This window comes from Myotis myotis, unplaced genomic scaffold (genome assembly GCF_014108235.1).
Source record: "Myotis myotis isolate mMyoMyo1 unplaced genomic scaffold, mMyoMyo1.p scaffold_m19_p_8, whole genome shotgun sequence".
NCBI lineage: Eukaryota > Metazoa > Chordata > Mammalia > Chiroptera > Vespertilionidae > Myotis > Myotis myotis.
The window spans coordinates 14,108,476-14,126,532 of NW_023416390.1; the positions used below are offsets into that span (position 1 = coordinate 14,108,476).

The window sequence follows — 18,057 nt, forward strand, 5'->3', positions numbered from 1 at the left end:
AGCCAGAGGTCACAAAACCCAATGTCTTCGGGGATCAGACAGGTAAAGTGAATGCGGGCAGTGGGTCCAGTGTAAGAAACAGCCCTATCTGACTCCACTTTGGACAAGGCGAGGAAAGACTGCTTTCTGTGAGAGCAGACAACAGAGCAGGGGAGATGATCCATGTCCACGGACGGTCTACCTTCCTGTTGGGAGACCACAGGGAGTGATGGGAACTTGGTGGAATTAGTGATCACATGGCCAGTGCCAGTGGGTACTGATTACTACTCGGCTCCAGGATATTATGGGCACATGGTTTGATTTTTCCAGACAAAGCCAGAAATACAGAAATTTTTTAATGGCATCCAGCAATTTTAAATGTTAGCAAAACAAACAAACACATGTCTGTTTTATTCTAGCTTATACATCAAAGTATACATGGTCCATGCTTTCAGAAAAGGAAACCCCAATCCTAGCTTAGCTTCTAAATAAGGCGGTCTGATTGCTCCAAGTAGAAGAGGCAAGAAGTAGGTTTCTCATGCTCATACACCCCGTGGTGCCAACAGGACCCCGTGTCATGTGAAGGGCTACAGATGCCCTCTGTTTCTGAAGGTAGAAGTCTTCTAAAGAAGACTCCCCGGTCACCCCAGGCTTTCCTTTCACCTGCTCTGGGACCACTCCACTTCCGGATGCCACCGCCCAGACCTGCTCTATTCTTAGCACAATCCCTGCGATGGAAAGGCAAGGTGCTGCCCGTCCTGAGACACCAGCACGGGTCCAGCCCCTCATTTCCGACACCGTTGAAAATGTGCGGGCGACTGTCAGGGCCGCAGAACTTTGGGCTGTTCACAGTCTCTCCCAAATACCATGTCACAGAGTGTGCACCATCTGCTTCGAAGATTTCTAGCCCCAGAAGCCATCCTATATTTTGATGAAGAAAATAAAGCAACGAGACGGCCCATCTCTGACAGATCCTTCCCTGAAATATCTAGTGGGTCTGAATGATTTCTCACATAAATCACACAATCAGATTTAATCTGGATATGTCAACGGCTACACAGTTGTAAATTTCACAGTAAGCCAGTTGACTTGAAGACAGAAACACTCTCTGCCCATTTCCAAGGATGATGGCAATCCATAATGTGCAATCTCAATCGTCAAGGACCGGGAACAGCCTCGCCACCCTTCAGGAATGTGTGTGTGTGTGTGTGTGTGTGTGTGCGCGTCTCTTATACCATATCTGACAGGTCACTAAGTGGATGTAATGCTCTTCTTCAAGGGACTGTGGACAAAGAATCCCCATCTATGCAGCTTCTTTATCAATGGCCAGGGCTAGAGAGAAATAAACTTGAGGTGGGAATTGGGGGCAGTTGTCAAACAAGGAGAAACGTAGCTAACTATAGATACTTAGAAGAGCGCTGGGACTTCTAAGTGATGGGATAGAAATGGAAAAACAGGTTGTGTTCATGGGTAGCAGGAGAAAGCGCCAAAGAAACGAGGGACAATAGTGTCAAGAAGTGGACTTCCTCAGGCTCGGGGGGAGGTTATCTCTGGGCTCCAGAAGGCATAGGGGCTTTATTTAGTTCTTAAAGAATAAAGATAAGAGGAAAATAGCCTCTTCAGGAAGAAGGGGAAAAAAAGGAGGAAAACTATGAATGCTCCTTTATAAGCATCTTGAAGGAGCACCAAGCCAACTGGCCACCTGGGAGACATGGCCACCCCTGACCTGGTCTCCAAACAAACACACGCTACTCCAGAGGAAGGCCTGGGAGGGGAGGGGCCGGCACCGGCCCGGGAGGCAGGAAGCCATCGCGTTTCCTCCCGAGGAGAGCCAGGCCTCCCTGGACATCCTGCGACCCCTCCTGCCACCCTGTGAGCGGCTGGCCGAGCCGGGAACCCTGAGGCTCTCAGGGCTTTTATCGTATTAGAAGCATTTTTCTCATCATAACCGAGACCTTTAGGATTGCATTAAAAAGATGGTTAATTTTCTTAAGCTTCCTTCTAAACACAGAAATAGGATTAGAAGGATAACACGCTCAGATGCAAGCCCATTATTTGATTATGTCTCAACCTAATCCTGCCTTCACCTTGGCCTGCAGAGTCTCCATTTTGGGGTTTATTGGTTGATAATGCCAAGGCTGTCAGATACTATTACTAGTGTAGTTTTCTGCTGCTACGTGCTCTTTCTTCCACTATCAAACGCTGGAGGTTTGAGATGGAATTACAGGATAAATTTTCAAAGCCTCTCCGTCGTTTAGACCTTTGTGCCTATTTTCAAAGGAGAAAGAATGGTACAGGCCCCCAAAGAGTGGGAACTGTCTTCAGTAAATTCATGTCTAATAATACTTCAGAGGAAGGCCTTATACCTCACCGTTCTTCCGTTAAGCAGGCTTTCTGCTCTTTCGCGTTTTAAAGGATGAGGGAAAATGGTATTGATGTTAATAAAAAGATCAGAAGAATCAGCTACAGGTAACCATTCTCTATCCTATTTTTCTTCACATTATACTAAAATGATCTGTCTCCTCATTTCCTCAGGGCTAGGAGTCGTGTCTTATTGATATCTAGTGACTAACGCGGTCTCGGGCCCAAAGCTGACGTTCAGGTAAATGCTTGTCTAATGGAACCAAGAATTCACATGATCTTTTGACTACATGCAAGAAGGCACCCCTTTCTCAATGGTTTTCTCAGTGAAGAAGTAAAAAGCATCCCCAGATCCAAGACTTGGAGAGAGAAGTTTGAAGCTTGTGATGAATCCAAGAGCACTAGACAGCCCCGCCCCGCTCCAACCCCCCATCTTCCCCCCCCATCCAGAAGCTTCAATGTTTCTTTACCTGTCGCAGTGGTTGCATTTAAAGGGCTTTGCACCTGTGTGTTTCCTGTAGTGCCTCGTGAGCTCATCGCTTCGTGCAAAACGCCACTCACACCCTTCCCATGAGCACTTGTAAGGCTTCTCACCTGCAAGAAGAGAGGGAATGACCATGGTCAGTGGCAGAAACAAGGTGGCCACACACCTGCTCAGACTCGGCTGTCTGGGTGCCCGTCTTGGAAAGGGCAGTGCACGTCACCCCTGAAAGACTGCATTCCTGAACACAGCATGCCACACTTTCTCTGGTCTCCTGGTGTTTTGGTGGTTGTTGCTGCTTTTTTTAACCTTCAGAAGTGGTTTCACAAGATCCCCAAATCTGGGGCTGTCACTGCCGTTCCCAGAGTCAGAGCACTTCCTTCGACTGGGGAGGGATCAATTTTTATTTATTTTCTATCCCCTGGAGCCCTCTGACCCCCACAGTCCAAGCAGACAGGAAATGTGCTATTTTCATCTGAACCACAAATGCTTCTAATCTATTTTTCTCCAGAACCTACAGCAATTTACCATTTCAGCCCTCTCAGCCTCCCCCCTCCTCTTCTCTCCCACCACAAACTGTGCTCAGGTAGCTGCCTGGCCAGGCAGACAGCCCAGGTCTCCCAGAACCACTGCTCCTTCCAGTAAATGTGAGTGGACGGACGGTCACGAGAAAGGGCTACAATTTGAGAGTAAAGCAAAAAATCACTTGGCGATTCCTGGCATTTCTGTGAAACACAGTCACAAAGTCCTCTTTAAGGAGTCTGTAACTAATGACTCCAGAGCGCTCACATTAGAGAGAGGTACACATGGTTACAAAATAGGTTTCGAGTCAATTTGAAGAGCAGGGGTTTTAGCCACAGGGAAGCTGCTTAAAAGCACGAAATTCGAGCTCTTGTACTCAAGTGACCTTTCGCACAGTAAATACAGATGGAGGGATACAGAAAGGAAAGTACATGGCTTTTCCTGCGACTTCTATTATTTTTTTCTTAGCCCATCCATGTCCGTCACCCAACATGACAAATATTTACCCTTCCGACTGTACGGTTTGTTGGTTCGAATGAAGGGGGAAATGGTCTTTTAAAACCACATGAAATCATGAGAGCTGGTTACTGAGCCCTGGGATAGAGAGGCAGGTGAGCGCAGTGGCCAGGAGCTCAGCCAAGCCTCCTCCTCGGCTCAGCTTCCAGTCCTGCTCCTCATCGTCGAAGTCAATGAGCCTCCCTTTGCTTCTGTTTTTTTAGATGTAATAGTATGTAGCTCCAAGGGTTTGGAGAGAATACATTCATATCATGTGAATATGTATTATCTATTCACTAGAGGCCCAGTGCACGAAATTTGTGCGGGGGTGGGGGGGGAGGGTGGGTGGGAAGGGCAGGGTCCCCTCAGCCCAGCCTGCACCCTCTCCAATCTGGGGACTCCTCGGGAGATGGCAGTTGGACATCCCTCTCACAATCCGGGATCGCTGGCTCCTAACCGCTCACCTGCCTGCCTGCCTGCCTGATCACCTCTAACGGCCTCTTCCTGCTGGCCTGATCGCCCCTAACTGCCCCCCTCCACCAGCCTGGTCACCCCTCACTGCCTCCCTGCCAGCCTGGTCGCCCCACGCAGCCTGCTCTTCAGTTGTTGCGTGAGGGTGTCCTGACCAGTTTGCATATTACCCTTTTATTCGTATAGATTAGAGCAGTGCCTGACACGTGGAAGAATCCCGTAACTTGTGATCGTTCTAAACTGCCAAACCCCACATTTCAGGACACACAAGGGCCAAAGCATGATCTCCGGCTGCCCCATTATTTCTCCATCTTTCACAGCTCAGCCTTCCCTAGGCGGCACTTAAAGGGACTATCCTTGACTCACTTTCTTCTCTCCACCTTTTCTCTTCCCTTTCAGCCCGACTACAAAGTGATCACAATTCTTTATTTGTATCACCTGGAATCAAACCAAACACGGTGGAAAATTGTATTTCATTAAATCGGTGCCCTAGTGAGCCCCGCTCTGTGAGCTCGGCCGGCGGCGAAGAGGAGGGCGAAGCGCGCGCTGCTCTGAAAGGGAACCAAGGAGACGTGAGGGCGCTGGGCGCACAGGAGGAAACCATTCAGCTTTGGAAACCGGGGAAAATGAATCACCGAGCAGTGTCAAAAGTTCACGGTCCCCGTCCTTAAAGCCAGATTTTTAGAAAAGTGCACCTGCTGAACGGAGGATGGAGAGGGGAGATGTCAAATCCACTCCGGGGTGCGCACACCTGGGTCTTTCCGAGCTCGTTACTGAGCTGGGCGTCCGTGTCCTCACCTGTCAGATGGGGGTGAGCGCCCCCGTTCACGGTGAGGCTTCGATGAGCTGTCACGTGTAAGACACGTTTCCTGAGCCTGGCCCAGGTAAATGTTCCATGAATTTGAACTCCCTTCCTCCCCAGTTCACCTGTGCGCTCAGAGGCTGCTGAGGAGACAGGGCTAACCGGATGTCAATAGAAACATTCAGAGTGCAGGCTCCAGACAGCTGGGCCACCGAAATATTGGAAAACAGTCTGTTTCAGCTTTCAGTACGTTCTCGGTGCGCTGATGGCGAGTGGGTCAGGAACACCGAGCGCCCTTTAGATCTGCTCTGAATGAGTAGGCTGCTCAGGGGGGAGAGAGCCCAGCTGGAGGGAGAAGTGCCCTCTCCGAGTGGCGAGTGGCGGGTCGGCATCCTTCTTAACGCTATTGACTGCCCACAAGGCTTTGTTACTTCAAGGAAGTCTAGCACGAACAAGAACAACACAAAGAGAGAATGAAGCACCAAAGACTTCAGAAATGCAAAACGCCCTCCACCCCCAAAGGCCTTCAAATGCAAATAAAACTGGAGGGCGCTGGAACCACGGGGATCAAACAGCCCCAATGCAGCCAGGCATCGGGAAATACTATGACATTCCCCTGCAAGGACCAGCAATAGACATCTAGTCCCCAGAATCAACCCCACAATCAAAGGGGCCCATCCATCATAGGCAACCACATTCTGAAGGACAAGGAAGGACACAGAGGAAATGAAAGACAGAGGTTCGAGTGGATGTCTTCGAGTATTTTTTCCTTTTTCATTTCAAGCTGTGTGCTTTTCCCCTGGCGAAATTTTTTTAAATTAGTCCTGTTTTGTTTTATTGTGACAACTAATATCCAGGATTTAGTTACTTCCCATGAAAGAATGCAGGCTCTTAAGTGAATTCTGGCACGACCCAGCGGTCCTATTCAGGAGCTATACAGTGTCCCTTTGGCAACTGTGGAGACAGCAGCTACACAGGGAGCTTGCCTCGACTGAGTCATGTCACTAACACCGCTTCTGGCTGATGGCTAGGTGCTATACAGGATCACGCCGAGGACAGCCCCTCTGGGCCGGACAGTGTAGCCAAGTCATATTATCAAGTGATTCATCGAGCTATTTTTCCAGTGTCTGCTCAATTTACCTGCAAGTTGCCATTTCTGCAAATACTCACAAATAAGGAATTTAAAATAGCCAAGAAAGAACTCAGCCAAATGAAGGAGTGGTGTCTGAAACAGGCAGAGTTAAGAAATCAGAAGAACAGGGGGGAAAAAAGAGAATTAGAAATATGACTTCATATTTAGGGCTCAGGAATAGTAGGATGAGGCTGACTTTGTTTCCGGGTTCTATACCCACTTCCATAAACCAATTTCTACTCGAAAGCAGGCTAGTGAAATTGAAGTACTTTGCGTAGCCGAGATTACCAGCACCGACTGCTTCATCTTGGGGGTGGAGCCACCTATATCCACAACGTATTCATTTTCATCCTAACCGCATACCTGAAGACTTTCCTCATTTTATAAAAGCTTGAGTTTTTTTCTTTATAAAACAAAAGAAGGGAGGTAGTGAAGGAAGGAAGGAGAGAATGAGGGAGGGAAGGAGGGAGAGAAGGAGGGAGGGAGGGAAAGAAGGAAGGAGAGAAGGAGGGCAGGAGGGAGGGAATGAGGGAGGGAGGGAGGGAGGGAAAAGAAATAGGCAGTTCAGTCATAATTGGAGCAGATTTCATGCAAAAATCTACTCTTCTCCCTCACCCTCCCTTCTCTCCTTGCTCCAGTGCGGATACTGTTCCTGGGTATAGAAAGGAAAACGTCAGACCCCTGCACAATACTATACTGCACGGCACCTGGGATAATGCTGCCACTCAGCTCACTCACCTCCAGAGCGAATGAAAATGTCAAAAAGACAGGCAGATGGGACAGAGGCTTAAAACATCAGGACTTCAGTCCAGGAGTGTGTGAAGGAAGGCGGGCACACCCCAGAGGATGGAGGAGGGAGCACCACCGTGCCCACAGCTCACAGTGCCAGAAGCAGAACACACTCTTCAGAGCCCCCTGGATTTTAGGAGGAATGTCAACAACTACTTTTCCTTTCTGGAAATTAACCCTAGGAAACTTGTCTCCCTAGGGGAGCACATGTCACCTCAGCGGTGACAGCAGGTCTAATCAGGCATAAATAGGTGTATAACCAAACGAGGGCTCTTGGGGAGAGGGAAGGGTGCTTGGGAAACATGCCTGACATCTGCAAGGCTGAATGATGGCAAGAATTCATGCTCTCCCACAAAATGTCCTCTAAAATGCAATGTGATCTAAACCAGTGTGGCCTTTATTAGCTGGTTTCTTACAGAGTAAGTCTCCCTACATCATGATCATCAAGTTTGGTTGATCAAAAACACATACTTTCTGGACATGTCCCTTTGGTATACATAGATTTATTCATGAGTTATATGAATGTACTTATGGTGCCAGGTGGATACTGAAACCATTGGGGGAACACTTTGTAAAGTATATGATTATCTACCCACTATGCTATACACCTGATCAACACGAAATAATACTGAAAACAAACTATAATTGAAAATGGAAAAAGAAAAAAAGAAATACACTTTACACTGGAACACATAACACACAAGGGAACATGTATATGCATATTTGTGTTTCATGAGACAAAGGTTATGTGAATCAAAACCTGCTGTCTCATGGGTTAGTGAATACCCTCTGCTGTTTCTATTCAATTCCAGTTCATTTACCAAAAAACAAAAAATACCGTGACCCACTAGGCCAGTGGTCGGCAAACTGCAGCTCGCGAGCCACATGCGGCTCTTTGGCCCCTTGAGTGTGGCTCTTCCACAAAATACCGACTTCTGCGCATGGGCCACGAAGTTTCAACCGCACTGTACATGTGCGCCCGCACATGGTATTTTGTGGAAGAACCACACTCAAGGGGCCAAAGAGCCGCATGTGGCTTGTGAGCCGCAGTTTGCTGACCACGGCACTAGGCTGATGTTTTAAAAAATTAGGGTAAATTAAATATAAATAGAAGTTATAAATTTCCCTCCTGCATTCAGAATGCTGTGCCATGCACTCTGCCTTAGAGACGCCTGTCCTCTGGTATAAATGAAAAGAGCTTGGCCTCACAATCGCTGGCCTCCATGCGTCCATCCTTGGTCCCTCCAGTCTGCTGTCTGCAGCAGTCAGAGCAGTCCTCTGCCAACGTGAATCAGAACACGTGTGTCCTTCACAGGAGGCCTTATTCTTTGTATTCCCACATAATTGGTTTCTATGACATCCTCTGGACTTCATTTATGCATTTAAAAACATTATTCTGCAAAGGGTTTCACAGGCTTCCCTAGACTGCCAAATAAGCTGAAGAGCCAAGAAAGGTTAAGAAGAAATTAAAATGCACGTGTTCCAATGGCTTCCTATCACTCTCGGAATAAATCAAAAGCATTTAAGGCCCTTAGAGCAAGCATGTCAAACTTGCGGCCTGTGGGCTGCATGCGGCCCACAACAAATATTTTTGCGGCCCTGGCAATATAACGGTATGTAAGAAACGTTTTAATAAACATTTCATAACTTAATTTTACAATATCCTATTATACATAATTATTAATAACGAACTACAACGTTCACTGACTGATTACTATAATAGTGTTGCATTCATTTCCCTTATGTGCAGGCGCACCATTTCTCTCCACTAATACTAGCAGTGAATATTTTAGCAGCCGATGGCCATGTCATTAGTCTTGGACTGACCTGTTTGGTATGTGCAACAGGAAATATTTTGCTTTCGGAAAACAAGAAAAATAGGTTTATTTGCATTATGCTTATACATTTATGCAGTTATTCAGTGTCTGGTAAGTTAATGTTCAAGAAAAAATACTATTTTTATTAAAATGTTCTATTACTTTATGTTAATGATGACTCATTTACTTTAGCTCTTTTTTATTCAGCATGTCTCTATCGAAATAAACCTATGTTTCTATGAAAATTGCTTTTTGCAGCCCACATACACTCAAACCTTGTTTATTTGGCCCGTGTTAGCCTTTGAGTTTGACATGCTTGCCCTAAAGTTTACATTTGCATGATCACATCTTTCTAATCACATCTCCTGGAACCCCACCCTCTCAGATTCACCCGACGCATCTCACATGCTCCATCTCACATGCTCCATCTCACATGCTCCATCTCACATGCTCCATCTCACACGCTCCCGTCTCACATGCTCCATCTCACATGCTCCATCTCACATGCTCCATCTCACATGCTCCATCTCACATGCTCCCGTCTCACATGCTCCATCTCACATGCTCCATCTCACACGCTCCCGTCTCAGGGCTTTGGCACGTTCTCCTCCCTCTGCCTGGAACACGCCGGCCCCCTCACTTCAATCATATCACTGCTCAAATGCCTCCTCCTTAGAGCGCTGACCTACCCTCACCATCCTCTAACACAGCAGATTCTGTCACCTTCTCCATGCCAGTCACTTGAAAACAAGATTGCATCCGGTTTGTATGTACTATTGTCTGTTGCCCCTACTAGAGCATAAGCTTCAGGCGGGCATCTGCTTTGCTCACTGTGGTACCAAAAGCACTAAAGCAGGGCTTGGCTATGGAACACATGAAGTGAAAAAAGCATCCTGATTTGCAACAACAACCCAAGCACCCACAGACAGGCAGGGCAGCCTGTGTAGCTCAGTCCCTCTCATTCTAGGTGTTAAGCAGGCTAAAGAGTAGAAAATTCTTGCTTGCTTGTTTAAACCTGGCCCCTCTTCTGTGGCAAGGGCTACAATGTGAAACTCCATACGGGGTTTAATTATTCCCTCAATCAAAGGTCCCTTCCACGTCTTCCTATCTGCCCACGCCTAGAGGAGTATCCTGAACATCTTCCTGAAACCTTCATCTTACACCTGGGACCCCAGTCTCCCGGGCAACAGCCCCTCTGGGAAACCAAGTGCGTCATTTTGTGAAACTCATTGGTAAAGGCTCTCACCGAAGATGTGTTTGGGGGAGCGTAAGAGAGATGTCAAATGTATTGCAGTATAACTTGCCTTTAAGATGCAGACTGTAGCATGAAACATGAACCTGTGTCCGACTCTTGCATTCCAGGTTTAAAAGTCCCTTGAAAATAAACATCACTAATGCAGATTTTCTGCATTCATTTCCTGATCTGCAACATTTCAAGTTCCTAATCCAATTCCTAAGGAGACCTAGGGACTTTTGGCATGCCCAGTTTTCTGTTAGAACTAATTTTATCTATTTCTTTTTATTTATTTTTTAATGTGGTTACTGGATTTCTGTTATCTGGGCATGTCAAGGTCCTAGTCTCGTTAGGACTTGGATTAAAACGTGACATTCTGCAGATCAGGAAATGGAAAAGCAAAATGGAAAGGAGGAAGAGTACTTTGTAATGGGTTTATATTGCCACTGAGTCCGTCCACAGGAAATCAGCAAAGCCCCGGCCATTGCTCTCACAGCACACTCAGCACTAGAGAAGGTGAGCCACCTGGGAATAAAGACATCAACAGAGAAAACGTCACCACGCTTTCTTACCCCTGGAAAACGAGTAAGCCGTAAACATCGCTCCGTCACCTGGCAACCCCTTCTCCGGCGTATGCGCTGTCACTGAAAAGGACCCTAGGATTTTATCTCTGCTTTGGGAAACTATCTCAGAGTTCCTCTTCGTTTTCAGCTGAATTTTAAATATGTTCTTTTTTCAAGGTTTTTAAATCAGGTGATTGATGGAAAACGAGATCAGGGCTTCATTTACCAGAATTGTTCAAAGGCATTTATAACTATAACATAAGATAGAATGTATGCTCATTACTTATGTTCCATGTTGATTTTTTTGTTTGTTTCGTTTATCCATGACTTGCTCACCCAAAGGCCTACTAGGCTACTTGTTGAATTTGCACAAAGCATTAGTCCCTTTACAGAGCATTCGGGTATTTGCTCTATTTTTTTTATTCATAAAACAATAATTGGCTGAGGTAAGGTTAACTCCTCATAGCCTGGATCACCACCTTAAAACGGTTGTTTAAAAATGCATACACTAAAATGTAAGGGATAAAATCATGTGAGGTGTAGCTCCTACTTCAGAACATGGAGACAGCAAGAAGGGATGAGGACTTAATCCCACAACTTCTGACAACTGTGGTGTCCAACACAGAAGCCACCAGCCACATGTGGCCACGGGCCTTTGAAACGTGGCTTAGGTGACTAAAGAAGTGAACTTCTAATTTAATTTTAATTAAAATGTAAAAACTAGACCAACAGAAAGAACATTTTATTCTCTTGTTTTGGTAAAACTACACTTACCATTAACCATTAAAAAATTAGCACATGGATTTAAATATGCTGTAAATGTACCACACACACTGGGTTTTGAAGACTTAGAATTTAAAAAGTTTGTAAATATAATATCATTAACAATCTTTTCATATTGATTTTATGTTAAAATCATATATTTTAATGTATACCTGTTTCTTTTCACTTTTTAAAAAACGTGGTTCCTAGAACATTTTAAATTGCATGTATGGCCTGAATGTATTTCTGTTTTGTTCAGCACTGGTTTAAAATGCATTTTCTATGTGGAAAGCCCACCATCAACTGAAGCATAAGGGCTCATCCCTCCTACACTTTTCCCCATACCCAGCCCCAAAAACTTTGTTACCACCTTGCCTTCCAGGTTCATAAGCCATAATATGCAGTATTTCCAAAACATCTCATCTCTTCATTGTGACAAGCTGCATTCAACCAACACTAATTGTTGTTCTAATCTGTGTTGAGCAGTGACCCTGCTGGAGACTGAAGGTCAGAGGTCTCTGCATCAGGCGAGCCCCCAGGTGGGAAAGCCCCACGCACGCATGCAAACAGCACCAGGCCCAATGTGTCTGATACATGCATGTGACTGATGTGTGGAAGAGGCAATCCCGAAGACTTCGTAGGGCCTCAGGGCAAGCCTCCCTGGATGCCTCAATGAAGCTTGAATCACTGCTCTAGTGCAGGGGTGGGGAACGTGCGGCCCGAGGGCTGTATAAGGCCCATGAAATCATTTGGTCTGGCCACTGCAAGGCATTAGGGGTGAGCTAATTAAATGTTTAACCAAATATAGCAGGCTTATTTTTAAGTTGATAATTTTGTATGGCCCCGAATGATGTTATAAATATCCAAATGGCCCTTGGCAGAAAAAAAGGTCCCCCACCCGTGCTCTAGGGGTTCAAACTGGATTAGTCATAAAAAAAAAACAGGCAAATCCTCCAAAAAAAGATTCTTCTAGTTTTCTCTTTGCTCCAAAACAGCAACGTGGCTTTGTAGAGTCAACTAACTTCTTCTTTGAAACTTTCTTGTTCTTAACTGTGCGGAGAAGGACTAAAAAATAATCTGCTTCCTTATAGTTAGGAAGATTCAGTGGAATCTAGCACATACAAGTGACTGGTCACTTACAAAGTCCCAAATGGATAAACGTCGTTGGGATGATAATGATGATATCAAAAGGGAGTTGGCAGGCCTGAAGGAGGTCAGAGGAGGCTATGGGACAGAGACATCCACTACCACTGGGCAGGGCCAAAGGGCTTCTCCATGAGACTTAAACAGGAACCCAAGCATCACAGTGAATCACTTCTCACGCCTACCTTGCCTCGTGACGCACAGTCAGGAAATGCACAGGATTAAACAAATCTTTGGGGCCATAGTCCATTTTTAGTGACTGTTAACATTTCCAAAACGTTCCTTTAGAAGTGAAGTGTTAGATTCTTGGTGAATCTGTTTGAAATGTTGGAGGAAGACTGGGTTGGTTGGTCATAAAAACTGGCAACCATCCCAGGTGCTAGAATAAGTATAGCTGTTGGCAACTGGAGGTTTTGCAATGTGCGTGCAACCTGTGAATTCCATGCATGTGTTTTTAGATGCCAGGCATGTTTCTCAGAAGCCAAGGAGTATCGTAATATTTTCAAAGTCAAATTGATTTTTTATTTAAATAAAAATGTATACAGTACTGTAATATTTTTTCAGTGGGCTGAGTGAGGTACAACTAATCCCCTCCCTAACAAAGCAAAACAAAGTCCCACAACTCTTTGTTTTTCTTTAAGATGGTAAAATTTATGTCATGTGTATTTTACCACAATTAAAAATAATTAAAAACCCAGCACAGGTCTAGTAGAGAACAGAATGCACCAGTACCTGCGATTTCCAAGAATTCCCAAAACTCTTAAAAAGGCAATTCTCAAAAACTGTAAACTCACTAAGAACTTCAGACGTCAACACTCATACCTGAAGGATTACATTCTCAAGTTGTGAAACAGGTGAGCGTGACATCAGGGGACACAAAGGTTTTACTGGCCTTGTGGGTAATTTGTTTTGAATTTCTTTTTGCTTTTATTCTTTTTTTTCCTTTGCTTTCATTGTTGTCCAAGATTAATTTTAAAAATTATTTTTATTAGCTTTTTAGGGATAATTCCTAAGAAAGTTTAAGGTCAACTTAAAAATTTAAGTATATTAAATTTGAAGAAAAAATTGTTAAAATGTCCATCATTTTATTGTCAAGATAATAACTATACCATGTGAATTTTTTTGAAATTATTCTGTGATACGTTTCTCCCACTTATTTGTAAAGGTATTACTTTGTAAGCCAGGTTCACACAATTCAATTTGATGTATATAGGGAGAAATTTTATTATTAAAAATGTGAATTTTAAAGTCATAGCCAATCTGGGTTTTGCATTGAAATGTAAAAATAGCCACATTGCAGGGTAAACATACAGAAATAGTCTATCATTACCTCAATGACCAAATAACTAAATTTTGAATTACTTTTAAAAATTTAATTTCAGGAATGAGAAATGTTGCTTTAGCTTCACACAGCATGTTCCAAGCTAAGTTACTATCAAAAGTCTCACCAAACCACTCTGAAAGTGATGATATGCCTAATGCAGAAGTACGCCCTTCAGAAATAAACCAACACAGAATGGAACACCACCCCCCCCCCCCAAAGATACAATCAAATTGCAGAAGTTGGCAACTCAGGTGTGTAACTTCAAGTGGATATAGCCAATAATGTATCCTTCTTGCATGGAGACCGGTAGTTAGACAAGAATAATTGTGGAGCACACAGCTTTGAGGGAGAATAGGCCTACCTGACACCTGCTGGGGAGGAATTAGCAGAGCCTGAAGGCAGTGTGAGAGGACTGGGTACCTGGGAGTCACGGAAAGAAGGGCATGGAAGTCCAGTACAGGAGGGTGGGGAGGGGAGGCTAAATCAAACCTGCCCCAATCCAGGACCCACAGTAGTCATCAATTAGCACATGTCGCATTAGTTGATGCCTCATGGTTATCCTAGGTATACTGATTTTTTCTCTTTGCTAACTAAAAATTGGAAAATATAAACTTGAATCATTTACTATTAGGATGCAAAGTTAACTTTCTGCTACCTATCTGATATACATTAAAAAAAAAGGAGAAGAAAAAAAGGTTCCATGGTATAAAAAAAAAACACAACAAAAAAACCCCATAGGAGTAGATAATCCAAAACCACCTCACATCTGATGTGGGAAGTATCAAATGATTGGCTTCAGCATCCTGAATTTGTTCTGATTAAGCTAATGTTAATCTTAATTGTTATTCCCTGATTACATAAAGGCAGATGAAGAAGAGGGCTAAGCATATCAATATTTTATAAGGCAATTTGTCCTAACATTAAAAAGAAAAAAAAAGGAACTTTATCAATCCTCAAGAAGCCCAAATTGGATCATTTACTAGTACATAGGGATGTTGGAGAGTGGGACCTAGGGACCAGCTACCATTCAGCTTGAATAGGTAAGATCTAATTCCCATGAGATTTTTAGAGGTAAATATTAAATCAGTAAAGATTTAAAACATCAATTTGTCTACATAACTGCCTTCCGAGATGATCAAACACTTTTTTAAAAGTTTGAATTGCCCCGTTAGCTAAAGCAACCCAAATATGTACTTTACCTAGGTATGAAGTCTAAAAAAAAATAGTAACCCCAAAGAAAAATTTTAGTTTCTTATTTTGACAAATAATAACCTAAGACAGATGCTTTTCACATAGCATTGCCTATGTATTTAGGAAAAGATGTCCACAAACCATCTCGCTTTATTTTTCTACTTTTTTTTAATTTTTATTGTTTTAATTCTTTATTGTTAAAAGTATTAGCCTCCTTTTTCCCCCATTGACTTCTCCCCAGCCGTCCCCTCCCCAGCACACGCCCTCCTCCCCGCCCCCTAGTCTGTGCCCGTTGGTTATGCTCATATGCATGCGTACAAGTATTTTTCTACACTCACCCACCCCATCACACCCCTGCTCCTTACAAAGCCTCTCACTCTCCAATATCCCTAAGCAGCCCTCCCAGACTTTCCCACTTACTAGGATGTCCTCTCCTCAGAATGTGTCTGTCTTCTACATGTCACACTGGTCTGACATGGAAGGCACTTCATAAACTTTGATTTGGGACATCTGACATCTCCCATTCAAAATACGATTATCCGGGCATTGGGCTGGATGCTTTCTCACTTGCCTCCTTGTCATCACCCACAATGCCTAGCACAGGCTCAGGCACATTCTATATTCTAAGTATAATGCTTGCTAATTAACAGGTCAGTGAGTAATCAGAAAGCAACAGCACAAAAAACTTCGTTACCACCTCGCCTTCCAGATTCATAAGCCCTAACATGTATTATCTCCAAAATACCTCATCTGTGCCCACAGGTGAGCAGACAAAGTCAAATACTCAGACTTCCGGTATAATTCACTGATGGTGAAAATACAGCCTCCCCAGTGTGACAAGTTGGATTCAACCAACATGAATTGTAGGTTCTAATATGTGCCGAGGAGTGGCCCTGTGGAGACTGAAGGTCAGGGGGAAGGGCCTTTGCATCAGAGGAGCTTCCAGGTGGGAGAGCCCAGGCTTGCATACAAACAACACAAGAACCAATGTGTTGCATCAGGTGAATGCATGTGCATGAACATGTGGAGGACCTTACGAGGTGTAGAACCATCAGGGTCAGCGTTCCAGAGAAGATAAGTCTCAGTGAAATTGAAGGATGCAGGGACAAGAGCAGTGGGCATTTCAGGGAGAAGGAATAGCATATGCAAAGGCCCAGAGATGAGCCAGTGGTTTGTCACAGCTGAGATGAAGGGTGAATATATGAGGAGGAACTTCAAGAATGGACTAGAGAGGTGGTAAGAGCCACACCCACGGGCCTTCGAGGACAGAAAGCCCGGTTTAGTGACCTTAGTATTCCCAAGACCTAGAACGTTGGAGAAATGTCAACATTCTTGATTAACTTGATTGGACCAACATATTGCCTATATTACTAGTCCTTTTTCAAACCTTCTTCTAAAGCACTGTAACCTAAATCCTCCCACATCCTCTCTCTGCTGCTCCATAATAAAAATAATCGGGAAGAAAACACAATGATTAAAGCCACCCATGGAATCCACATTAACACACACACGAGCTCCCTCTCCCCCCAAATCTGCAAACAATTCAGCACAAACATATTGACACCCACATATGTAGAAACACCCTCATGCAATCTGTCGGCCTCTATACCTCAAACCTCAAACAGTCCTAATTTTGTCAGAGCTAAACCCACAGCTACAAAATACTGTCTCCTCATTCTTCTACTGAATGTTCATCTTGCTACAAAAATGTCAATGCAATGTGACTTTACACTTTGGAGGGGGGGAAAGTGCAAGAAATATTAAGATGTGGTCAATTTGACCCTTGCTCTGTCAAGTTATTAATTTCCTAGTCACTTCATATTATTCCAATAATGCAATATTCTCACAAAATGTAAAATGTACATTGTTTCTATTAAAAATTTCTGGCAGTCCACAGGAATCCAGTTTTCATGCAGTTATTTTGATTTTGCAATGAAGTACGATTTTTCCCTTATCATGCACACATTTAGAATTTCAGATGTCAAGTGTTTCATGTTAAAATGTCTGCATTACAGGCTAAAAAGAAACTGCTCTTAAAACTAAGAGCATAGCAGCAACCGCCACATGTCCTATCTTCAGTCTCTCCTTTTCTATAATAAGAGATTCCCCCAAATTTTAGTTGGGCTCATGGCCACCCATAATGAAGACTCTATTTCCACGCTCCCTTGCAGTTGCCGGTTGACACAGGACTAAGTTCTAGCTGATGAGATGTGAGTGGATATGACAAGTGCAATTTCAAGCTGTACTTTTTTATAGCTGCATGAAAACTGGGTTCCTGGAAAGCAGGCCTGGGGGTAGCCATCCTGAATTGCATGGACGTGGGCAATTCCTTAAGGGTGGAAACCCTTAGGATGGATGACCAATGGGATGGAAAGACCTGGGCTTCTGACAATTTCTTAGGGCAGAGCCTTCTGAGAATCTGGACTTCCATGTGAAAGAAAAAAGCACTCCTACATCTTCTTTAAGCGTCTGTTGGCTTGTGTCTGTCACAAATAGTTTCATTCACGTTCTTATTAATTCAGAGGGTAACAGAAACCGATGAGTGAAAAGGACATATGCCCAAATGGCCAAAACTTGCAATATGTAAACATTATTTCACACCTGGAACTCACTTCTTTTATTCAGAAAGGTCACCAGAGCTGCGGTAAATGGTGTTTAGTAGAAACACACACACGACTCGCAATCAGGAGACCTGGGTTCTAGTCCTAGCTTTTGCTCTGACTCTGTGATCTTAGGAAAGTTACGAGTCTCACTTTTCTCCTCTGCAAAGTGGGGTTTACCTCTCCTTTAATGCTGGCCTCACAGGACAACTGTGAAGCCTGAAGAGAGATGATGTCTGTGTTGGTGCTTTGTATACTGCCAAGCACTGTACAGACAAGGTGGCTAGTAAAATTCCCCAAACAAAAATCCTGCTTTATTCAAGCTGGCTCACATCAGATATACCTCCCTAGTGAAGAAAGGGCCTGCAGTCACCTATTTCTAGCTAAGATG

General features: G+C 44.1%; 1 protein-coding gene across 7 annotated transcripts in view; it reads right to left on the reverse strand.

The window, feature by feature from the left end:
- Window positions 1–18,057, reverse strand: part of KLF7 (Kruppel like factor 7) — a 97,397-nt gene that overhangs the window by 8,162 nt on the left and 71,178 nt on the right. For 4 of the 7 annotated variants that reach the window (XM_036320833.1, XM_036320831.1, XM_036320835.1 and 1 more), the window contains one exon: window positions 2,811–2,934. The exons of 1 other annotated variant lie outside the window; for it this stretch is intronic. In XM_036320833.1, coding sequence (XP_036176726.1) covers window positions 2,811–2,934 — 124 coding nt within the window. Of the gene's footprint in view, window positions 1–2,808; window positions 2,935–18,057 lie in introns of those variants that run through there. 2 more of the 7 variants (XR_004969631.1, XR_004969630.1) reach the window with 2 other exon arrangements.